This window comes from Mauremys reevesii, linkage group 13 (genome assembly GCF_016161935.1).
Source record: "Mauremys reevesii isolate NIE-2019 linkage group 13, ASM1616193v1, whole genome shotgun sequence".
NCBI lineage: Eukaryota > Metazoa > Chordata > Testudines > Geoemydidae > Mauremys > Mauremys reevesii.
Genome location: NC_052635.1, coordinates 15,779,732 through 15,804,502, shown reverse-complemented (window position 1 = coordinate 15,804,502; position 24,771 = coordinate 15,779,732). Strand labels below are relative to the sequence as shown.

General features: G+C 44.2%; 3 protein-coding genes across 3 annotated transcripts; 2 read left to right on the top strand and 1 right to left on the bottom strand.

The window, feature by feature from the left end:
• The first annotated feature begins 11,088 nt into the window (after positions 1–11,088).
• LOC120380120 (olfactory receptor 6Y1-like) lies at positions 11,089–12,036 on the top strand. The gene has a single exon (XM_039497615.1). It carries the CDS (start codon positions 11,089–11,091, stop codon positions 12,034–12,036), a length of 948 nt encoding a protein of 315 aa, XP_039353549.1.
• Positions 12,037–17,306: 5,270 nt separating this feature from the next.
• LOC120380985 (olfactory receptor 12-like) lies at positions 17,307–18,239 on the top strand. The gene has a single exon (XM_039498955.1). The coding sequence runs from the start codon at positions 17,307–17,309 to the stop codon at positions 18,237–18,239; it is 933 nt and encodes a 310-aa protein (XP_039354889.1).
• Positions 18,240–22,789: 4,550 nt separating this feature from the next.
• LOC120380119 (olfactory receptor 12-like) lies at positions 22,790–23,774 on the bottom strand. Its single transcript, XM_039497614.1, has 2 exons — positions 23,214–23,774; positions 22,790–23,179 (listed from the first exon to the last, which is right to left on the bottom strand). Exons 1-2 carry the CDS (start codon positions 23,772–23,774, stop codon positions 22,790–22,792), a joined length of 951 nt encoding a protein of 316 aa, XP_039353548.1.
• Positions 23,775–24,771: the final 997 nt, after the last annotated feature.

Sequence of the window (24,771 nt, the reverse complement as noted above, 5' to 3'; positions counted from 1 at the left end):
ATCACAATCTCTAATTAATATTAGGACTTATTATTCCATTTATTTAAAAGTCCCGTCTGGACACATGAGAGACTCTATGATCAGTCTAGATGACAGGTTTCATGGAGGTATTATGGTTTTCAGGATAAGGCACTGGACTAAGAGTAGGAAAGTCAATGAGAGTTGAGTGTCTATTCCTCCTGGGGATGCAGGGTTGCTATAGCCATGTCAGTCCCAGGATATTAGAGAGAAAAGGTGAGTGAGGTAATAGCTTTTAATGGACCAACTCCTTGTTTCTATCTCCAACAGAAGTTGGTCCAATAAAATATATTACCTCACCCACCTTATTCCTCTTGGGCTCTTTTTAGAAAATCCCAGTCAGAATATTTTGGCTGGACCTTTAAGCAGAGAGAGGTGGATTTCAGAACCAGGTTACTTCACTTGGGACCAGATAAGCAACAATATTTCATCTATGGTACCTGAGGGAATGACAGAGATAATTCAGCCTCAATTTTCTTCTCTGGACCACATCAGGAAGGGATTTATGAAGGTGTTCAGTGGTGGCCTATCACTGTTTCAGTGTTAAAGCCTTCATAGGCCTTGATGGGAGCCAAGTTGGGCAATTTGAAATGCCATCTTTAGGCATGGAATTTCAATGCCCCCTGTGGGTTTTGATGTGAGTGTGTCACGCACTGTAGCACTGTGGCAATTATAGGAGAAGAGGAGCTCAGTGATACCCAGTTGAATTTACTCACCAGGGCAGGACATAACCAGTAGTGCAACGGGAAATGTAGAGTTGCAGGACTCTGTCTCTCTGCTTGTCTAGCTGCCTATTGTCATAAATACCCTTCCGTCTATCCATGTAGGCTGAGATTTCAGTGCTACTGAAGGTACTAGATTGGCCTGTTCTCACTCATTTAAATAAGAATTGGGTGCCTACATGCCTATGGTGGATTGAAAATCTTCTCCTTAATGTGTCTATGAAGTCTATCAGCAATTCTTTAGTGGGGAGGGATAGCTCAGTGGTTTGAGCATTGGCTAACTAAACCCACAGCTATGAGCTCAATCCTTGAAGGGGCCACTTAGGGATGTGGGACAAAATCAGTAGCTGGTCCTGCTCAGTGGTGAGCTGCAGCTGGTTCGCGAGAACCGGTTGTTAAATTTAGAAGCCCGTTTAGAACCAGTTGTTCCTGGAGGGACAACTAGTTCCAAAAGGGCTTTTAAATTTAACAAAAGCTCTAGCAGCTCACTACCCTTCCCCTGGCCCCAGCTCACGTTACTCCGCCTCCGCCTCCTCTCCTGAAGCTCCTCGGGCTTCTCCTCCCCCTCCCCATCTTCCTGCGAATCAGCTGTTCGCGCGGGAAGCCTAGGAGGGCTGAGAAGGCTTCCACCAGGTGAGCTGGGGCCGGGGGGTGGGGGCGCCAGCGGGAGGAGGGCTCCAGGCGCCGCGCCCGGCGAGGTCGCGGCCGGACCCTGGGGCCCGGCGCGGCTCCTGCCCCCGGGTCCAGCTGCAACCTCGCCGGGCAGCGCGGCGCAGCTCCTGCCCAGCCCCCGGGGCCTGCCCCAACCTCGGCTGGGCGGTGCGGCTCCTGCCCGGCCCCTGGGTCCGGCCGCGACCTCAGCCGGGTAGCTCCGGTCCCAGCCCCAGCCCAGCTGGGCCCCCATCTCCAGGCAGCACGGTAAGGGAGCAGGGAGGGCGTGTTGGATAGAGGACAGGGGAGTTGGGGGGGTGGATTAGTGTCGGAGTGGTTAGAGGGCAGGGAACAGGGGGATTGAACGTGGGCAAGGGTCCCGGGGGGGCAGTCAGAAAGGAGCAGGGGTTGGATGGGGCGGTGGCGGGAAGTTAGGGGTAGGGATTCCAGGGACAGTCAGGGGACAGAGAGGTTGGATGGGGTAGGGGTCCCGGGGTGCCATCAGGAATGAGAGAAGGGGTTGGATGGGGTGGCAAGGGGCAGTCAGGGGACAGGGAAGAGGGGTAGATAGGGCACAGGTCCCGGGGGGGGGCTGTCAAGGAACATGGGGGGGTTGGATGGGGCAGGAGTCCCCTGGGGGGCATGACCCCGTGATGGGGTGAGAAGGAGGGAACCGGTTGTTAATATTTTGGCAGCTCATCACTGGTCCTGCTAGTGAAGGCAGGGGGCTGGACTCAATGACTTTTCAGGGTCCTTTCCAGTTCTATGCAATAGGTATATCTGCATATATCATTATTTACTCATCTGTCTAACCATGCCATTCATTTTTCTGCCCCTCCTTCTGTCCACTGTCTAAATAAGCATCAATATATCGGTCAAGGTATGCTTTTGTAATGTTCCCAGTCATCCTGTTTTTTAGGCACTGATTCCCTTCTCACTTACCCTGGTATAAATCAGGAATAACTCCATATGAGTCAATGAGTTTGAAACTTCCCTCGCTCACCTCAGAGTAAAGCAGGAGTAACTTCTTTGAAATAACTGGGGGTGCTTTTCCTCTCACTCACCTCTGTGTAAATCAGGAGTAACAGTAGTGGACTTAGAGCTGGCTGAACATTTTTCATATTTTTTTTCCACCAAGAAATGGGGTTTCTTCAAAAATAAACTTTTTCAAATGAAAATGTCATTTCTGAATATTTTTAAAAAAGTTTTTCTACAGAATATTCCTATATGTTACAGTATTTGTTCCATTTAATTATGAGCTGAACATTTTCATTTTGTTTCACTTTTTGTACATTTTGGATTTTTTAAAGCCCACCTTTTTCATTTTTTAAGTACTAAATCCATTTTTAGGTTTTGTTTTGTTTGTTTGCTACTTTTTCCTTTTATTTTTCTTCTCTTTTTCCGCTTTGTAACTTATCAAAACTTCTGCAATTTTGGAAAAGTTACTGAGCAGCAATAGGAACACTGAAACTGGATAATGCCACCACTCTGTAACTTTTGCAAAGCTGAGGAAATTTTGAAGTCAGTGTAGTTACAGCATTGTGAAACTGAGTGAGGAGAGAGACAAGGTGGGTGAGGTAATATCTTTTATAGCAGTGGTCTCCAAACTTTTTTGATCGTGCAACACTATCCGTAAAAAAATTTTGAGCATGCACCCCCAATATAAGTATATTTATTTATGTATAAATTATATACATGTACTACTATACTAATATATTATGTACATTATAAAACATACAGAAATATAAATAAAAAAGGATGAGATAGAGATGAAATAAACAATATTTTTAAAAATAATTTTTATTGTATTTTATTTATTAACAGTACAAAAAACCTTTTTGCTTTCACAAAGAAAATTGAATATGCTTCATTATTTCTGAAAATCTTGGTTTAACACTTTGTGATGCAGCGATTCGAAGGTCTGGATGAGGGTTAGGGTGCGAGAGGGGGCTGAGGGTGGGGGTGCGGGGTCTGGGAGGGAGTTAGGGTGCAGGAAGGTGCTCAGGGAGGAGTGCGGGGTCTGGGAGGCAATTAGGGTGCAGGAGGGCACTCAGGGTGGGGGTGTGGGAGGAGGCTCAGTGCTGGGGCAGGCAGGAGGTGCAGAGCACTTACCTGGGGCAGCTCCTTTTTGGTGCAGGGGGTGTGCAGGTGGCTCTGTGTAGCGCGGCTCCACCCCCTGGCCACGATTCTGGGAGCCACCCCCCCCAGCAGGCAGGGCCACCCAGAACACAGGGACTTTAGGGGCTGCAGGGCCCTGGGCTAAGGGGATGCCAGGGCCCTGGCCTGCAGCTCTAAAGCCCCTTTCGGAATGCGGCCCCGTGAGCACGGGCCGGAGGACTCAGGAGGAGCAGGGGCAGCCTCACAGCCAGCAGCCAGAGAGAAGCGCCACTTTCCCCTTCAAAGCGCCGCTTCTCTCCAGCTGCTGGCTGTGCAGCTGCCCCTGCTCCTCCATGGACCAGAGGACTCAGGGCCACATTCCGAAAGGGGCTTTAGAGCTGCAGGCCAGGACCCCAGGGCCCCTTTAGCCCAGGTCCCTGCAGCCCCTAAAGCCCCTGCGTTCCGGGTGTCCCTGCCTGCGGGGGAGGGGAAGGCAGCTTCCCTGCTCACTCATTCCCTCCCTCCTCCAGGCACCCTTCCCCCACCCCCCTGGCAGCGCTCCTCCTGCTGCGCCCCCAAATGGATTGTCTTGCGCACCCCACTTTGGAGACCACTGTTTTATAGGACCAACTTCTGTAGGCGAAAGAGACAAGCTCTTGTCTCTTTCACCAACAGAAGTTGGTCCAACAAATCTATTACCTCACCCACCTTGTCTTTCTCATATCCTGGGACGTGGTTACAGCAACACTGCAAACGTTTGAGGAAAATCTGATCTTACTTATTTGATTTTTAGCTTATCTCAGAAGCCTTCAGTGGTCCCTATTCTTGAGCTCACTGAGAAAACTCATGGAAAAAATGTGTTTGTTCTTTGTGTGATTGCTTCTACTGGGACACAGGTGTAATTTTCAGATCAGTTCTCAAGGGACACTGAAGGTAAATAAAGAGGCACATAAATACCTGTACCAGCATATTTCATGTAGCCGGAACTAAACTCTGCTCTTCAGATCTTCTCTGCTATCCAGCTACTCCAAGTTTAATTAGGACTGCGTACACAGAAGTGGCTTGAACTTTGCTCTGATAATAGACAAGGTTAAGGCAAGTTTTCCTTCTATTGCAAAGGGGTATTTCTGAAGTGTTCCCCATTTTGTTACTGAAATGTAAATCTGGATTAGACCTATATTGAAATTATGTACCGATCTATTTATCCATACAGAACTTTAAATAGGCTGGGATTCTCGAAAGAACCTAGGGAATTAGAGGTCTGCAATCCTTGGAAAGCCTATGGAAGTTTGATGCCTAACTCACTTACATGCAGTGTTGTTGTAGTCATGTCAGTCACAGGATATTAGAGAGACAAGGTGGGTGAGGTAATATTTGTATTAGGCCAGCTTCTATTGGGAAGAGAGACAAGCTTTTGAGTTCACACAGAGCTCTTCTGCAGGTCTGGGAAAGGTACGCTGAACATCACAGTGAAATTCAAAGTGGAACAGATTGTTGGGCATAAGTAGTTAACACGTATTTCAAGGGACCCTTCAAGGGGAAGTGGCCCGTTAACACCCCTCCAGTCATAGGAGGAGAAGGAAGTGGAAGCAGGAAAGGCCGCCTGGGGGTGGTTGCTAGTGGGTTATAGATTGTTGTCAATCCAGTACCTGTATTCGGGCAATGATTTTTAGTGTCTAGCAACGTTATGAATTTAAGCTCCCAGCTTGTCTTTTGAAAAGACTGAATAAAGACACTAAATTTATGGCTTATTACATCAATCTATAACCCACTAATCCCCTTTCCAGCTGCCTTGTCCCTCCTTACTTCCCCACAATGACTGGAGGGGTGTTCACAGGCCACTTCACCTTGACTGATCTCTTGAAATACATGTTAACTACTTATGCTAAACAATCTGTTCCACTTTGCATTTAGCTGTGACACTCAGAGTATCTTTCCCAGACCTGAAGACGAGCTCCCTGTAAGTTCAAAAGCTTGTCTCTCTTACCAACAGAAGCTGGTCCAGTAAAAGATATTACCTAACCTACCTTGTCTCTCTAATATCCTGTGACTGACACGGCTATACCTGGAACCAGCTAGAGCGAATGGCCCAGGATAGAAGACTCTGGAGATCTGTGGTTGGCGGCCCATACCCCGGTTGGGGTGACGGGCATGAATGATGATGAATGAATGACCTTGTCTCTCTAACTCACTCATACTCCTTTGAAAGTCAGAGACATAATATATATATGTTCATCTCTATACATGCCCTTAATTAAGATATCTTTAGATTATAATCCATATATATTTAGGCTTGGAAGGATTAGATTTTTATTGTTTAATATTGGAAAATAAAGATTCCATCACACACACACACAAAACAAAAAAAAATATTTCCATTGATAGTAATTGAAATTTACAGATAAGCAAAGTAATAAAAAAAAGCTACTTGCGATCTTATGAGAGTATGACTTAAAGATATTTACTTTGTATATTTTGACATATGATGTCGACTACTTGTGTTTCAATGGTTATAAAACTTTTTGAATCTCAGTGTCTTCTGCCATTAAATAATTATTGCCTGACACTTTTTGTCTGACCTCACTCATAATTTCCTGCAACTGTGAACAGTTTAATTGATAGATATAAAATAAAGAAATGCTTAACATCCATAATTTTGTGCAACAGTGAACATTTAAATTGATAAAATTTAAATGGATAAACATTGGAAAAATACTTAAAATAAACATTGACATTATTTCTCAATGTGATAAAAAATAAAAATTGAAGACAGAGACACTGGATTTATGGCTTATTACAACAATCTGTAAACCACTAATGTTGAATGGTCCCTTACCATCTGTGCTAACTACTTATGCAGAACAATCTGTTCCACGTTGCATTTTGCTGTGATACTGGGAATATCTTTCCCAGACCTGAAGAAAAGCTCTGTGTGGCTCAAAAGCTTGTCTGTCTCTCACCAACAGAAGTTGGTCCAATAAAAGATATTATCTCCCCCACCTTATCTATGAAATGGAGAAAGAGAGGAAGAGTGTCAGGCTTTGTCTGCGATCTTTAAAGGAACCCAAGGGAATTATTTTTATATTATCCAATGTTTCTAATAGCAGCAGCAATTAGTAGTTAATGACCAGATTCTCCTTTCAGCCACCAAAGTGTAAATCAGGAGTGTAAATCTACTGTGTCTTATTTGCCTCTCATTCACCCCAAAGTAAATCAGAAGCAAATCTATTGCAATTAGTGGTGGCCAAGATTAGCAGTAGCTGACTGTGCGTAGTAGAAGTTGTTAATTGTGTTTAAAATGAGTTGAGTTGCCATTGGTCCCCATTCCAAAATCTACTCATTGCACTTTTGCAACTTGGGTTTGTAATGTGGAGACCTGGCCCCTAGCAACAAGAAGGAAGCTCACCAAGCTATTTCTTGCACACCACTGGATGCAAATCATAGACAAGTAGAGAGATGGAACAGCACTGAAGATAAGAAAGGCAGTGTTGTGTTTTGTTTTGTTTTTTAAAAAAAGAATGTGGAGATCGATCGATCGATCGATAGATCGATCGATCGATCGATCTATCGATCTATCGATCTATCTATCTATCTATCTAAACTGTGGTATCTAACAGAAAACAATGACTGGGCAGATTGATGTATGAGGGCTTAGTTTGTTAGCAAGTGAACCAATCTCCCCATGACTGTTTGTATATAAGACCCCATGAAATTCTGTGCCCAAAGTATTTTGTCTCTATCATTCTAGTTTTTGTTTCTCTAATTCTAGGCACTCTGTACTTAGGTTGAATTTAGCATGTGATCAAATGATGGAATGTACATAAGATTTTTCTCTGACCTGATTGACCAGTGGAGAATGTGTCCAGATGTCCAGGAAGGGATTACTTGTGATTGATGAGGGACACTTGGTATTGCAAATGTCTTCAGTGATCAATGAGATAATGACCCATTAAAAGATGATTTTAGCTCCTTAGGAATTATTTATTGCCACTGGTCTTTTCTATAATAAGGACTTGGTTACAGATATCTTTAGCTTATTGATTAGATACTAATGCATGGGATGGTGCATCCATCCAGTTTCCCATATGCAAGTATTCTATTAATGAATCCTCTCCTTTAAATATTCACAGATTCAAGTTTTGGATACAGCTCCACTGAAAGAAATGTCTCACCTTGCTGCATATTGACACCTCATTGAAATGTAAGTGCAGTCCTTATGGGTGTCTGGAATTTTCAAAGGAATCTAAAGGAGGAGGTATCCATTATCATGGCAATCCTCCTACCTAACCAAATGACTCACATTGCTTAGGTGGGAGAGCAGACTCACTCCAGGCATAGAAGTCTGGTCCAGTGACTTGGCTGACCTGGAACCTAAAGAGCGGGTAACATATTGGAAATGAGGGACCTCAGCAAAAATTGAGAAAAACTGGCCCAACTTTCTAGAAACTTTTGTTTAATCCCTAGTGGATGGAAACTGGGATGTTCCTCTCCTGTCACACACACACACACACACACACACACACTGAACCCACCAATGTGACCAGGGGTGATGGCATGCTATCTGCAGTCATGTAGGGAAGTTTCCAGATACTATGAATTTTTGAATCTCTGGGGCAGAACTGAGGGTGGCACCAGGCAGGGTCAGAGCATGCACCCCATTGCACATCAATGGAAAATTTGAGAGTGCTGCATGCTGAGGTCTCTGTGCATCCTAGCAACGTGGCCAGCATTTCCCTCCCTTTCCATTTCTTTACATTTTTGTTCTTTTGTCTTTTTTCACCGATTATTTTTGAAAGAAAAAAAATCAATTATATATAACTCCTTGAGAAGCCTTTCTAACTCCTTTAGGATCCTATGAGGGTAGGTTTACACTTACCAGCCGGGACGACGCGGTGAGTTCGACTTCTCGGAGTTTGAACTATCGCGTCTGATCGAGACGCAATAGTTCGAACTCCGGAAGCGCTGCGGTCGACTCCGGTACTCCACCATGGCAAACGGCAGTGGCGGAGTTGACGGGGGAGCCGCGGAATTTGACCCCGCCGTGTCTGGACGGGTGAGTAGTTCGAACTAGGGTACTTCGAATTCAGCTACGCTATTCACATAGCTGAATTTGCGTACCCTAATTCGAACCCCCTTTTTAGTGTAGACCAGGCCTGAGATAGATAGATAGATAGATAGATAGATAGATAGATAGATAGATAGATAGATAGATAATGAAAGGAGCCCAAAGGCATTGTATATATAAAGTTTATATATATAAAGGGAGCCTATAGGGATTAGATGCCAATTCAATGGGAGTTGTGTGCCTAACTCCCTTAGGTTCCTATAACAATACCAGTCTTTTATTGCAACTCCACCACACACAATTGTATTCGCTTTGGCACTTTGTTTGATCTTCATCCTAAAAGGTTATTTTATTTGCAATTTGTGCAATACGCTGGGATTTTCAAAGGGGTCTTATGGACTTAGGTACCTGAATGTCTTCAAAACCACCTAGGTGATTTAGGAACCTCCATCCTATAGCAAAGGTCATTGAGGAGTATATTGACAAAGGTACTTAGACACCGTGACAATGAACACCTAGTTGGTAGGTGCCTAGGAAATCACACACTGCAAGTCACAAAGCCTGCGGTTGGCACCCAGGCTCCCTATGCAATGAAAGGAGAGAATCAGATGTCTTAGGCTATGATTCCCAAAGCCACCATACTAGCCAGAGAAGAGCCTAAGCTAGCCAATGGGAGATGTTGATGAGAGGGGTGTATGCTAGTCCCACCCCTCTCTCTGAGCTAGGTGACTAAATCTAGGCCACAGGGAAGCACCTGTTTCTGCTTAGCAATTCTCAGCTGTGATCCCTCTCCGGAGTTAGGTGCCTAAGGCATTTTTTGCAAGAAGCCAGAGGATGAGGAAAGAATCACCTTCTTCATAACTGTTAGCCCAGTGGTTAGGCAAAGGGATTTGAAGCATAAGCTGCTGCCTCTCAGGCAAGTTCCCTAATCCCCAGGCTTTGGATGTTCTGATATAGAGCTCCCTCAGTCTCTCCTGTTGATAGAGCCCTGTGCAGATACAAAATGTCTATCCGTGGTTATCTGTGGCTATAAATCGGTATCTGCAGAGCTGCAGGGCTCTACTGGGAACTGCAGCGGTGAAAGCAGCAGCTTGGTGGGCCACCACTTCCAGGAGCCAGCACCCCATGCCAGCAGCTCCTCTGGTATGGCTGTGCCACCCCTAGCCATGATCACGGGGTGGGCACCAGGCTCACCGGCAGCTGTCCCTGGTTGCGCTAGTGCAGTGGGCAGGGCTGGGGTCGGGGCTGGCGCTGGTACAGCCACTGGGCACTGGCTTCTGGTGCTGTGGCCCACCAGGCTTCTGCTTTTGCTGCTGCGGTTCCTGATAGAGCCCTGCAGCTCTGTGGATACCGGTTTATATCTGCAGATATCCGCATCCATGGATAGACATTTTATATCTGCACAGGGATCTACCTATTGAAGTGGTTCGACTCTGGATAACTAATTAATGAGTCATTGGAGGGGAAGGATTGGAGCCTGGGTCTCCCTCAGCCTGAGGGGGGAGGAGCATACTCTAGGCATAGGCATCCACGCTTCAGCAGGAGAGATTGAGGCAGTCGCACAGAGATTATCCCTTCGTCCAGTGGTGAGAGCACTCACTATGAGCTTGCAGATCCTTGTTCAAATCCCTTCCCCTCACCAGGTGGGAGGGGACATGAACTGGGGGGCTGTCCCAGGTGTGTACCCTAGCCACTGAGCTGAAAGTCAGGCTTGATTTCTCCTCTTTGCATCATATCGTTTTGTGTGACTTTGCCTAAGCGGCCCAATTTGATAGGCAGCCTCTGAGCACATACCTACTGGTTAGGGGAGTTAGGCAGCTGAACACCTGTCTTCCCCAGGTTTGTGAATCGCTTTAGCGCTTTGGTGGGATATGGGTGCCTGGACACCTAGAATGATGCAGCAGTGTGCACGGCCAAAGGTAGTTACATAGGCACCCAAGGAACTTGTACTGCAAAAACCTAGGTGCTGAGTGCATTTAGGCACCTACGGAGTTCAGTGGGAGTTTTGTGAACTGCGGTGGAGCCTAAAACTGGGATTTAGGCACCCAAACCCAGATTTAGGCACCTAAATATGAACTTTAGGTGCTTAATTCATTTGTTACTCTAGGCCATGGGTGCTTGACTTTCAATGAAACTTTGGTCCTATAGGACAGTTTCTCAAAGATCTTTAAGTACCTAAAGAAGCAGATAGATGCTTAGCGGTGTTTTCAAAAGCACATTGGTGCCTAACTTCCATTGAAATCCCACTGTGTTAGGTGTTGTACAAACACAGAACAAAAAGATGGTCTCCGGCGTGAAGAATCTACAATATGAGTCCTTCTTGTCTATTCAAGTTCTAAAGGTATTTGGTGCAGGGACTGTTCTTGTACAATATATCTATACAGAGACACGCACAAGGGGCCCTGCTCTTGGGTTGGGCTGCCAGTTGCTACTATCCAGCAAATAATGAGCAGTCATGAATCTAGACTGGTCGGAATCTTGCTAATCATGATTAAATTCATCACAGGTGGAGGAGGAATGTACTGCATATAAGGAATGGACGAAGGAAACCAAACCAATGTCAGCCACTTCATCCTACTTGGATTCCCCACTTCTGCTGAGCTGCAGCTGCTCCTCTTCTCTGTCTTCCTCCTGGCCTATTTGCTGACGCTGATGGAAAACATCATCATCATCCTTGTCATCCGGGCCAACCACCAGCTGCACAAGCCCATGTATTTCTTCCTGGGCAACCTGTCATTCCTGGAGATCTGGTATGTGACAGTCATTGTGCCCAAGATGCTGGCAGATTTCATGACCCAGGATAAGCGCATTTCCTTCCAAGGATGCATGGCGCAGCTGTATTTCTTTGTGACCTTTGTGTGCACTGAGTACATCCTTTTGGCTGCCATGGCATATGACCGTTACTTAGCCATATGCAACCCTTTGCGGTACCCATCCATCATGAGCAATAGGTTCTGCGCACAGCTGGCTGCAAGCTGCTGGGTTTGTGGCTTGATCACTGCTGCAATCAAGCTGAGCTTCATTGCCCAGCTCAGGTTCTGCAGCATTGACACCATCAACCACTACTTCTGCGACATCTCACCTCTGTTGAATGTCTCCTGCACTGACTCATCCCTGGCCGAGCTGGTGGACTTCATCCTGGCCCTGATGGTCATCATGGTGCCTCTGTGCATCGTAGTCACCTCATACATCTGTATCCTGTTCACTGTGCTCAGGATCCCCTCGTCCCAGGGCAGACAAAAGGCCTTCTCTACCTGCAGCTCCCACTTGGCCATGGTAGTCTTGTTCTACTCCACCACTCTCTTCACCTACGCCCGGCCCAAGGCCATGTACGCTTACAACTCCAACAAGCTGGTGTCAGTGCTCTATACTGTGGTGGTGCCCCTCCTGAACCCCCTCATCTACTGCCTCAGGAACAAGGAAGTCAAGGTTGCCCTGAGGAAGGCAAAGCTTGGCACAAGGAGAACTGGGGAACATAGTTAAAGACTGCTGGAGAAGGGGGTTACTGATGAGTCTCGGATGGATGTCATACTACACTAGGAACAAGCAAATCTGTGTTATCCTATATCTAGGTGAAATTCAGCAAGCCACACTGCTGGGGAAGGATGGGTTTGTGGTTAAGACAGTGGGCTGTAGCCGAGAAGGTCTCTGTTCAGTTCGTCTCTTTGCCTCACACCTTGAATTTCAGTGACATTTGGGTCCCGAGATCTGGCAGGCTCTCTCAAAAATCCCAGCCTAGGTTCCCAGCTCCATCTGAATATTAATGGGTAGCTAGCTTCTTTGGTCACCTTTGGAAATCTCAGCCCAAGTTTACTTAAAAGTTTACCAAAAGTTTGTGCATATGTTGGGGTGGTGTTTGGGACCACAAGACCATCCCCCCATCCCCGATTTGTGTTGGAAGCATATTGATGCTGGTACTGCATGGAGAGAAAACCAATCATTAATACACTGCCATGTCTCTCTTGTCTACATATATACCAACCTATTGTCTCTGGGCTTTACTACCTTTATACACATCCCACCTGTTCTGTCTCTCTCTGCTCCTCCCTCTGCTGACTTTTCCACCTTTGTATCCCTATTCTGGGTTCCCCCATTCAAAAATGCCTATCCCATTGGAATACACATCAATTCTTGTCCTCTTTCTAACCCCCTGTGCTGTCTCTGTTCACCAGTCCTTTGCTCCTCTCATTCTCACTTATCCCCCCCAATCACCTGAAATCAATGGGTGTTGTGGCTTCTCAGCACTCGGGCTGGTCAGAGATTTTCCATGAAAGTGTGTTCTGACTGAAAATTGGCATTTCGACTAAACAATTTTTTTTCACAAGTGCTTACATTCTGTGGAAAATTTCAGTTTTTCATTAAACAACAACAACAACAACAACAACAACAACAAATGCTTGAAAAGCAACTTCTTGAAAATATTTTGTCAGTGCCTCATAGGAGTTTGGTTCAGTTTTCTCACATCCTCATTGTCCTCTTTAGGTTGCTCTCACCAACCAAACTACATCCCCTATAATGCACCACAAGTGGGGACTCACATGATGCAACTGCCTCCCATGTCCATGACAGGATACCATGGTAGGTGTAGTCCAATAAGGGAGCTCAGGTTATAGAGGTGTTGAATGTATGAGGCAATTGAACTGCAACTGCAATGTGGCACTATGGTTGCATTTCAAAACGGAAATTGATTTTCAATATTTGCCAAAAAGGCAAACTTTTCTGTGAAAAACTTGGATGAAATAAATTTTTGTCATTGAAAAATTCCCATTTTATGATGAGTTCTACTCAATATCCAAAAACTTCTGAAAAATCAGGCCCAAGGTGTCTAAAGTCATCCTCTCACAACCTAAGGAACCAACAATTTATGAACATGTTGATCTATCCCCCTCTGTTCTTCAGATTCACATCTGTAGAATGGCAAAGATCCCACAGTTAGCTATGGCATCAAAGAAAGGACCAACCATAAGATGCAGGATGGCTGAACACTGTTGGGACAGCGGGTTCTTTCATTGTTGAAACGGCCTTTGAAGCATGACTTAATTGTGCATTAATTATTGGAAAATAAATTAAATTACTTTCTTTAGCGTCCATGCTCAGAGGATGCTCAGCTAATGAGGGAAGTTGGTCTTAAGGATGAGCAGAAATTTAATGAACAAGTGTAACACGCCCAATATATTGTTTTCTAGGAGAAGAAAGATGGTCTTGATTTACTGGAACAGATCTCCGAATACTGGAGGTCAATTTTCAGCTCTGGGTGACCTTGGGCAATGCATTGGGACAGGGATTTTTCAAAATTGCTCATGGAAATTAGGGATCCAGAGAGGGATTTTTCAAATGCCAATGGAACTTGTGCTCCTAAGTCACTTAGCATTTAAGAAAAAAAGTCTCACCCCAATTTCCATTGGTTTTCCACAGTATTTGGGTACCTAATTCTTCCTTTTTCATTTAAAATCTCCACCCAAGTCCTTCGCAGAGCCCAACTAAAAGTCTCTATGTCCCAGTTCTCTATCTGTCAAATAGGCATAATAACAATTCCTTCACCTACTTTGTTTATTAGAAATGCAAACTCTTTGAGGTACGGACAGCCTATCACTGTGGCTGTGCAGTGCCCCGTGCAACAGGGCTCTAATCTCAAGTTGAGCCTATTGACGTTGCGGTACTGTAATAATAAATAAATCTTTCTTTGTCAGCTTAATAAAAATGCCTTTGTCATGACCTATAACAGCAATTACAGTTATCAATATGCAACAAACAATTATAATCAGTGCTTTAAACACTTCCCATAAAATACTTGCACAATGTTTGCTGGATCCCCCTGTAGGGGCTGGCCCACAGAGAAGATAAGAGCCCACTACTCTGCCACCAGATAGATTTCCTCCTCAAGTGTCAAATGGCTGTGATTTAGGTCTGATGATCCAAAGTTCCAACTTTACTGATGATAGTGAGGGAGGGGGAGTTATTACATTGTATCTGAGCTCATGCACCAGACTTAGACTAGAGAAAAATATCTGGTCAAGAATTTTCCATTTAAATTGTTTGCAAATGGAAAATTGGGTTTTCAACCAAACAAAATTTTCTCAAGCAATTCTGCTAGTTAATAAAGCTTAGCCCCCCTGCCCCCTCCATGAACTGGTGTATCATTGGAGGTGTAGTCCAGCAGAAGATTGCAGCCCCAAGAGAAAGAGGGGTGCATAAGGCATTGAACCTACTGTGATGCTCATGATGCTCCACGGCCCCATTTTGAATATTTTGCTTTTTTGATATTTCACCAAAAAATCATGTTTGTAAAAATTTTCCAGGGAGGTGGGGACTACACCCAACACAGTATTGCACAGTGGGACGTCTCCAGCCCCAGGCTCCATAGCAATAGGCCTTGTCCTATTCCTGTTGCAATCAATGGAAGATTTAACAATGGGAGTGGGTTGTAGCCCTAGTCAATCAACAAAGTTATGGGACTTTTCATCCACCAAAAATACTGAAGCCTGCGCCTCTCCGTGGGAGAAGTCAAACATAAGAGATAAGACTGGGGATGGTCAAGAAACCTGTTGGATCACGTATGTGAGCTGGAACTAAAGAAAGGAAGCATGATCCAGTGGTTAGTGTGTGTGCTGGGGCTGCTTCAAGGCCCTTTTCTGCTACAGGCTTCCTGTGTTACGTAGGGTCAGATTTGTAAAGGTATTTAGGTGTCTAAAGATGCTGACAAGAACCTAGAGAGATTTTCAGAAGCACTTACATACCTAACTCCTGGTGACTTCAAACTGATTTTAATGTGCATAAGGCACCTCTCTGCATTGGTAGGCATTTTAATCCCTTTTAAAATCTGGCCTAAGTGACACGGGAAGTCTATGACAGAGTAGGGACCCAAATCTAGGTGTCTAAAGTCCAAATCAAGAGACCTAACCATGGACCCATCCTGCCACTCAAATAGTTGTTTACAAAACATTCTGAAATTTAGCAGTCAGTGAGCAAATTCTCCAGTGGGATCTACTCTTTCTACAGCACCAGCAATTCTTAGTTTCTTAGTTCTTAAAAAGATCACATCCTTATCCACAGGTGGAAAACAAAGTTAATTGACTGCTTAAAGAATGTGCCCTATGGGAAAAGGAAAGTCACTTTTAAAAGCAGATCAAGGGTGAGTTAATGAAACACTCAGAGTTACTTGTTCTGAGTCAGCCAAGAAAGGTCCTGCTGCTTCCTAAGGTACCATAGAGCACAATATATAATGCTGAGCTACATTCAGAAATATAATCACAAATGTATGCAGATGGAAAACTCATATTTTTGTTCTCTTCTGTAAGAAATCAGTGAAATCAAGGAAGGACTTTTGTCATTGCTTTCCTGTCATATGACTTCTGGATGTTTCAGAGCTCAGGGTTTTGTTTTGTTTTTTTTTTATTTTTTTCTTTATCATATTTCTTAAGATCCACTTTTTTTTGAATGAAATAAACCCAGTGGATTATCTGTGAATCACTGTGCTAGTGTATATACCTGAAAAGTAAGTAATTTTAGTATCATTTGACTGTGTCATGTTTCCAGTAGATACCCTTATTTGTTTTCAGTGACAAAATATTAGTCCTTCTTGGGTGGGAAGACAACTAAGTTAGAAAAGGCAGAGAGTTAATTTAAAATAATTACTAGTTTATAATGGTGGGGGTGGGGGAGAGAGAGAAACTGGCTCTGTGGTGCAGTCAGACGATTAAACATAAGGACACATGATATCTGATTCTGTTGTCTCTTAAGCCAACTTTACAACAAAGCTCTACATTGACCATTCTGGGGATACACTAGAATAACGTTGGAGTGAGTGAGAGCAGAATCAGTCCTGCTGATGCCAATGGAGGTACTCCTGATTTACATCAGGGTGGGGGAGAGGAGAAAACCGTTGAGCTTAACACATATTTTCATATTCTGTTCTATTCTAAATAGGTTTTTAAACTGCACTTCTCATGATAGTATCCAAGCACTTTCTAGTACAGCATAAAGCAATGTGGCTTCACATCTGTTTCTGATTTACACCAGTCTCAGCAAAAGTAAAATTTGGACCTCTTTTCTCCTCTTTCAAATGAGGAATAAGGAAGTGATCTTTGGACATGAATCAGGCAAATGGTTTTCTAGCTAGAAGACAAATTGGCTTGGATTGGATTGAGCTGAACTCTTGTGAGGTGAAAGCCTGAGTTTTCTGCCACTATGAATGAAGAAACTGTCATGAGATTGGCTTTTGTAAAAATGTAGGGGTTGGTTCTTATCTAACAGATTCCCATCTAACTTCCCTCCAAAATTTCCATACTTAAGGTTTCACATCTATCTAGCTAGCTAGCTAGCTATTTCACACATTTTCCCTCTATTTTCCCTTTCTAATCTCTTTCTCTACTTCCCCTCACTTCTTTCTTTTTTTCTAGATTTTTTTATGAAATATATGTATTTAGGTCTACATTTTTATTACAGTTTTCCTGGCTTGTAAAAGTTCTCTCACTCATTCTCAACCTTCTTTCAACTTTCAGGACCAGTTTACGTCCAACATGATAAACTACACATGTGGATGTTTGCTTATGATGAAGAAGCACAATACCTGTTGCAAGAAAGCGTGATTCTTATGTATTGTCTTCTCTGTCCCATGCCGAGAGTTGCAATGGATCATTCCACTACATGTGTCTGCTGACAGCTAGTATATACCAACATGGTGATTGGAGCTCATTGAGGAAACAACATTCTCCACAAGTTATTTCTTCTTTCCTCCATATACAAAAGGTGCCATGGAAAACCACACAACGGTGGCTGAGTTCACCTTGATGGGGTTCGGAGGTCATCCTGAACTGCAAGGCTTCCTCTCTGTCCTCTTCCTGGTTCTGTACACTGTCACCCTGGTGGGGAATGTTGGCATGATCACCATCATCAGCGCTGACTCCAGGCTCCACACCCCCATGTACTTCTTCCTAAAGAACCTGTCCTTCCTGGACCTCTGCTACTCCTCCGTCATTGCCCCCAAAGCCCTGCTGTGCTTCTCAACAGGGCGCAGAACCATCTCTTACAATGGCTGTGCTGCCCAAATGTTCTTTTTCTCTCTCTTTGGGACCACCGAGGCATTCTTCCTAGCCGTGATGGCTTATGACCGCTTTGTCGCCATCTGCAACCCACTGCACTATCCAATCACAATGTCCAAGAGGACTTGTGTTTGCCTGGTGGCAGGCTCCTATCTCTCAGGCTGCCTCAACTGCAGTATCCAAACAGGCTTTACATTCACCTTGTCCTTCTGCAGGCCGGGAAAAATTGACCACTTCTTCTGTGATGTCCCTGCAGTGATGCAAGCCTCCTGCTCTGACACCTTTGCCAATGAAATGGTGATGCTGGCCGTGTGCGGGTTCATCATAGTGAGCACTGGCCTGGTCGTCCTTATCTCCTACAGCTACATTATCACCACTGTCATGCGGATACCCTCTGCTGAGGGAAGACGCAGAGCCTTCTCCACCTGCACTTCCCACCTGGTGGCTGTGAGCTTGTTCTTTGGAACAGTCTTCTTTATGTATGCTCAGCCTGGGGCCATAACCTCTCCAGGTCAAAGCAAAGTTGTCTCTGTGTTCTACACCATTGTCATCCCCATGCTGAACCCTTTGATCTACAGCCTGAGGAACAAGGAAGTGAAAGCGGCCCTGAAAAGACAACTAAAAAAGAAAGGCTTTTTCCACTGAGCTCCCTGAAGTAGCAAGGCAATTCAACAGTGGGCAGGTAACTGGGATGGACAACAATAGGTGCCAAAGACAGCAGAATTCCTACAAGGTGCTTCCATGGAACAATGGTCTCAGCTGGTGAATATTATAGGGAAAGGCAGGGACTTTCAGCGATCTAAGGGAATTAACATCTAACTCCCTTTGGCTCATTTTAAAATCCCAGACAAAATAGAAGGGTGATGAATCAGAGGCTAAGTCTAAGTGCCTTGGAAGAGGAAAAATGGTGGTGGATGGTTTTGTGATGAAGATGTTGGACTGTGACTTGGGAAATCTGGGCTCTATTTCTAGCTCCCCGTGTGAACTTGGGCAGGCTACTTACGCTGAGATGCTAAAAGATTTGAGTGCTCGATTCTCATTAACTTTAATAGGACTTTAGTGTCCAAAGTCTTAGACAGCTCTGAGAATCTCAACCTTAATCCCACTGTTTCTCAGGTCCCCATCTGTAAAATGTGGATTTTGATGCTTCCTTTTTCCAGCTCAATCTGTTTACATGGTGACTTTTGGGGGAGCACAGACTTTTTCTGACCATGTGTTGTGCAACATCTGGTAAAATGGGACACTGAATGTAAGTGGAATCTGTAGTTATTGCTAATACAATAACTTTAAACCCTGGAGATGCATTGGCAGGGACAGCTGACAGCCACCCCTATGTGAAGAAAACCAGCCTCTTGATTCTACTTTACATGGTTGCATACACCCTTTCCTCTGAACATTGTCAAACTGTACATACTCCTTTCAATGGACGCTGATGTAAAAGTCTCACAGAAATAAACTATGGGACTTGGGCTCCTAAGTCACTTAGGGCCATATTTTCAAAGGCATTTAGACACCTAAAAAGGCAGATAGGCATCTGGAGTGATTTTAGTAAGCACCTAAACAGAACCAAATCAAATCAAATGGGACAGAATAGATTATGATGCTTAAGTGAAAAGATCCACAAAATGCCTCTCATTAAGAAGCCCAGTTCAACTCCATGCAAAGCTGATAGTCATTCCATTAACTTCAGTCAAAAGCCCAGATCCCCAGCTGGTGTCAATTGGCAAAGCTCAATTGAGCTCAACTCACTGAAACCCCAGTTGGTATGAAGCAGCCGTAGTGCCACTGCAGTCAATGGGGCCAGCTACCCAGCTGGTGTAAATCATTGCAGCCCCTTTGCCATCAGTGGGCCAGATATGAAGCTAGTGTAGATCATCATACCTCCTTTGAGTCATTGACGTCAGTTGACCTCTGCTGGTTTCCGCCAGCCGGGCCCTTTGTGTGAGAGTGAGGGCCTGATCCCATGTCCTTTGAAGTCAATGGAAGGACATCCATTGATTTCAATTGCCTTTGGATCAGGCCATGAGATCAGAATCTGTCCCGCTATCTCTTGACTCAGAGAGTAGAACATGGAGTTGGCACATGTGAGCACAATAGCCAGTGTCAATATTTGGTCAGCAATAAGTTCTCTTCTTCTTCCCATTGGAATCAGCAGTAGGACTCCCGTTGACTTCAGTGGCACCATGATCATGCACAGTCAGCAAACTGATTAGCAAATGTAAAGTCACATGCATGTAATTCCCCTCCATAAAATAAGAGACCAATTGTTATACCCTTAACATCATACCCCCTAACATCATACCACTGAACAATATCTCTGTGTCATTGTTTAGCAGTTACTGACTTTCACAATCCCGCTGAAGCAATGGGCCTGATATTTACAGGTATACAGCATGCAGAGGGATTTTCAATGGCACCATGGGTCATATTCACAAAGGAATTTAGGCTTTGCACAGCTCAGTGTCATCACAGCTCAGTTTTAGGTGCCTAGAAAACCATTGGGATTCACAACGCCTGAGTTAGGTGCCCAGGCTTCCTGTGCAATAAACAGGGAGAGCTAGGTGCCTCAGAATGGGGCTGACAAAAGTCTGCATGCTAGGTGGCTCCCTGCTAATCCAGCCAATAGGAGATGCTGATGCTCAGGGAGTTCGCTGACTAACTCTGGGACTGAGGGAGCCTCATATCTGAATATCCCATAACCCAGGGGCGAGGGCACTCACCTGAGAGGTGGCAGATCCCTGTTCAAATTACTTCTCCCCCTCTGAGCACATTTACCAAGTGGGGACCTTCAGGCGAGTTAGGCCTGTGTTCCCTTGTTTCGTGCATCACTCTGGACTTAAGTGTCCAGACATCTAGAGGGACGCAGTAGTGCACTTGCCACTTAGGTGCCAACTTCGTGGGTACTCCGGGGCTCAAGCACTCACAGAAAAAAATAGGGCGTGCTCAGCACCCACTGGCCACAATGCTTCTGGGCCCCAGGGTTGGCATCCGATCACCTGTTCAGCAGGCCCTGGGGTGGCCAGTGGAGCAGTGAGAGACTGGTGGGATGTGCTCAGGGAAGGCAGAGAGTCATGAGCAGTGGGCTCACAGGGCGGGGGGAGGGGAGTCTCGGAGGAGATGGCAGAGTGGGGGCTGGAAGAGGCAAAGTGAAGGCAGGGTCTTGGGGGAAGAGGCGGAGCGTGGGCGGGGCTTTGGGCGGAGCATCAGTGGAGCACCCACCGGGAAAAAAAAAAGTCCAGTGCTGGTGTCATGCCTAAAAGCAGAAACATAGGTGCCCAGGGAGCTTTTTCTGCAAAAAACTTAGGTGCCAAGTTAATTTAGGCAGCTATGGGGTTCGGTAGCAGCTGATCAGGGATTTTATGAATCCCAGTGATTGGGATTTAGGTCCCTAAATTGGCAATTGGATGTCAAAGTCCACTTGTGCATCTATTCCATAGGCACCTAACACCCAATGATTACAATGGGTGTTAGGTGCCAAGATGTTTTTGAGAATCTCATTAGGTGTCTGAATAAATCTGGCTCAAGAAGACTACTCAAATGAATAAGGGCTAGATTTTAAATATATTCAAGTGCCTAACTCCCATTGGAATTTAAAATAACTTTAAAATATGTCCCTATGTGCTTCTGTATAAGAGTAGGAGTTCCACTTTAGGGCTTGAAATATTTTGTAGGAGTGGTGAGAAAGAAAGAAAGAAAGAAAGAAAGAAAGAAAGAAAGAAAGAAAGAGTTTCAGCTTGTCCACACAGCAATGAAGAGAAGCTGGCATTCACACACTGAAAACAGACAGAATTTATGTCTCTTTATAATTTGATTTTTATTTTTAAAAATTGTTACATTCTGAGACGACTCATTCACCATATTTACAGGAGACTGATATTCAGTGATTAACATCCTGGGATTTCCATGGTAAATGATCAGAGTGAGTCTGATACAGCGACCTATAGTCCACCTAAATCTCATCTGAGATCAAGGAGATTTTATCCTATAAAACACCTGCAGAATCTGGCCACTGTTGTATCCATTTCACTTCCAGAAGAAACAGGAAAAGGGGTTTGATGTGATTCTTTTACTAAGTTAATGAAACTTTAAATGTGGAGAGAATGGTCTTGACCTTTCCTTCATGTATGCAAGTTTTACAACAGTGCAACTACATTGGTATCAGTGGAGGTATTACGGTTTTACAATGAGCAGATGAAAGAAAAATCCAAACCCTTGGCACCAGCTGATTTCCTCCAGACTTACATTTGGGTGAGTGAGAAGAGAATGAGCACCTCTGTCTGCAACGGAGTTACTAACGATTTACACCAGGGTATGTGATAGTGGAAACAAGCCCACTGGTATAAACATAGCTAGTGATTTATACCAGGATGAGTAAATGCTCCTAATTTACATCAATAGGAATAAAATTTGAATCAAAACCACTGACTTTATTGAGGTGTTTTGCAGACACAACACAGGAGTATTGCACGTATATGAACCAGTCTAACATAGACTCTATCTGTTTCCATTACCTGACACAGATGTCACATTTTTCACCATTTTCCAACAGCTACCTCACCATTACATCAGAGATACTTCAAGGGCCAGATTCTGAGCAGACTTAAATCCATGTAGCTTCACTGAAGTCAGATAGAGTAACCCAAATTTATATTAGCCGATGATTTGGACTGAGGTAATTCCTATTATCAATATATGGAAATATACCAATAAATATGGAAATACTTTATTGTCACAAATATGTTGTACAGTCAATGCTCTGGAATGTTATAAGAGCAGAAGAATTGCCATGCATCATCATCCTATCTCCAGTAGTGCCCAGTGTCAGCTGTTTCAAAGACAACTGTATTGTAATCTGAATTATGGAGAAAAAAGTTCCTAAACCAGAGAGTAACAGTTGGATCATAGCCCAAAGCAGGAGGTCCCTATAAACAATGAAGCCATTTTAGAATTCTGTAAATTTATTTGAGTGCCACTGGATAATATGTAATGAGTTCTGCAGCTTAGATGGCTAGATAGATATGTTGAGCTAGTCCCCTGCTCTCCCGTGTCATCCCCCCAACCATTCATACACTGATCCCAAATATTCATTAGTTTATAGCTGGAGAAAAATGACAACAAAAAACAATGACATATTTTGTCAGAAATTTGTATTTCTTTCTCCCCCCTACCCCATTTCAGAAGTTCACAAAAGCCCTTCACAGGCAGATTTGGTCTCTATGTTCATAACCAAGGCTCAACTTTTCAAAGATTTCTTCCCCATAGTTCTTCCCCAAGCTTCTTTCACCTCTTTGTTCCTTACACTGTAGATGAGGGGATTCATCATGGGGATGACAAGGTGTAAACACAGACACCGCTTTCCTTGGGTACAGAGAAGTTAACCAGGTGGGCTGTGAATACATGAAAGCTGTGGACCCATAAAATAAACTCACCGCTATTATATGGGAGGTGCAGGTGGAGAAAGCTTTGTGTCTGCCCTCAGCAGAGCGAATCCTGAGGATAGTGGAGATGATATAAGCATAGGAGATAAGCACAAACAGGGAGGTGCTCCCTATGATAAGGCTGCATAAGGTAAACATCACCAAGTTCTATGAGATTCTATGATAAGTTAGTGACACTAACCAGGGGAGGGCCATCACAGAAGAAACGATCGATCTCGTTCGACCCACAATAGTATAGTGTAAAGGTGAAGCCAGTCTGCACCATGGAGTTCACACAGCCACCAAAATACGACCCTGCCACCAGCTGAACACAAACCCACTTGGACATGGTGATGGGGTACAAGAGTGGGTTGCAGATGATGATGTACCGATCCCACGCCATGGCTGCCAGCAGGAACCCTTCAGCAGTGAGGAAGACAGAAAAGAAGAATAATAGGGTGGCACATCCATTGTAGGAAATGGCTTTGCTCCCTGCTAGGAGGCTCGCCATGGCTTTGGGGGCAACGATGGAGGTGAAGCAGAGGTCTAAGACTGACAGGTTAATTAGGAAGAGGTACATGGGGGTGTGCAGGTGAGAGTTAGCTCTAATGAGGAGGATCATGCTGGTGTTCCCAAGCACAGTGGTCATGTAAATCACCAGAAACACCAAAAAGGGAACTATGTGAGGTGCCGGACCACTTCCAAGCCCCAGCAGGATGAATTCTGTCAGTGCTGTGCAGTTGTCCTCTCTTGTTGTCTCCATCACTTCATGTTTCCTTTGGGAAAGGGAGCAAAATAAAGGTTAAAAAGAACCAAATGGACAAGGTGAATTTCAGGTTTTATAAAAAAAAAGAGATTTGAACTCTTGTGGAAAAGACACTGGCCTAAATGCTGGCAAATCAATGGTCATTTTAGTGCTTTTCTATATACTCCTGCTGTGATCTGCAGCAAATCTCTTGAGTGAGGATTTTCGAAGCAGTCAAAGGGTCTCTCATTGAATTTCAAAAGGTTTTGGTCACTTAACCCTCATGCTCTTGGGAAAACTCCCAGCTATAATATTTCTGTCTCTCCTGCCTGAAAATTAAGTTGTCATTGTTTCCCTATCCCAGAGGAGGTTGAGAAGATAAATCCATGAATGTTTTGGAAATGCTCAAATCTCGTGGGGAGGAATAGGAAAGTACATTTGGAGAGATTTTCAGAATTAGTCAGATGACTCCTTAAGTCACTGCAGTTCTGTGGAAATCCCAGCCTTGAGAGATGAACTTGATGGCAAAACAGACTTTGGCTTCACTGTAAGCAGATTGATTCCTCGTAATCCATGTTCAACCCATTCATAATAAAATTGAAGCTGTTTTATGTATTTATTTTGGGAGGTGATTTTTTGAGATCCTAGTCAATTTTTGTATGGCTGTAATAAAAGGCAGGAATGACAGAATCTCTCTTTCCATGAGTAATCCCAGTGATTTATAAAATGGGTGGAAGAATTAGTGCCTTAAATATAAATTATATCAGTCTATGGATGAATATATATGAATTATTTCTTCATTTCTTTTCTTGGAAGATTGCAGGGGTTACATTTGAGAGCTTTTACCTTTATATAGAATATTATCTGTCTTAATGCAGGTCAAATTAAAGTGCCTTAAAAATTAAAGGGGACAATTAGTGCCTTAAATATAAATTATATCAGTCTATGGATGAATATATATGAATTATTTCTTCATTTCTTTTCTTGGAAGATTGCAGGGGTTACATTTGAGAGC

What these genes read in the sequence shown, in the direction of transcription:
- LOC120380120 (XM_039497615.1), top strand. Translation starts at nt 11,089, where the DNA reads ATGGACGAAGGAAACCAAACCAATGTCAGCCACTTCATCCTACTTGGA.
- LOC120380985 (XM_039498955.1), top strand. Translation starts at nt 17,307, where the DNA reads ATGGAAAACCACACAACGGTGGCTGAGTTCACCTTGATGGGGTTCGGA.
- LOC120380119 (XM_039497614.1), bottom strand. Translation starts at nt 23,774, where the DNA reads ATGGAGACAACAAGAGAGGACAACTGCACAGCACTGACAGAATTCATC. An exon ending in TCTGTGATGGCCCTCCCCTG is followed by an intron (nt 23,180 to 23,213) that starts GTTAGTGTCACT and finishes AGAATCTCATAG; the next exon opens with AACTTGGTGATGTTTACCTT.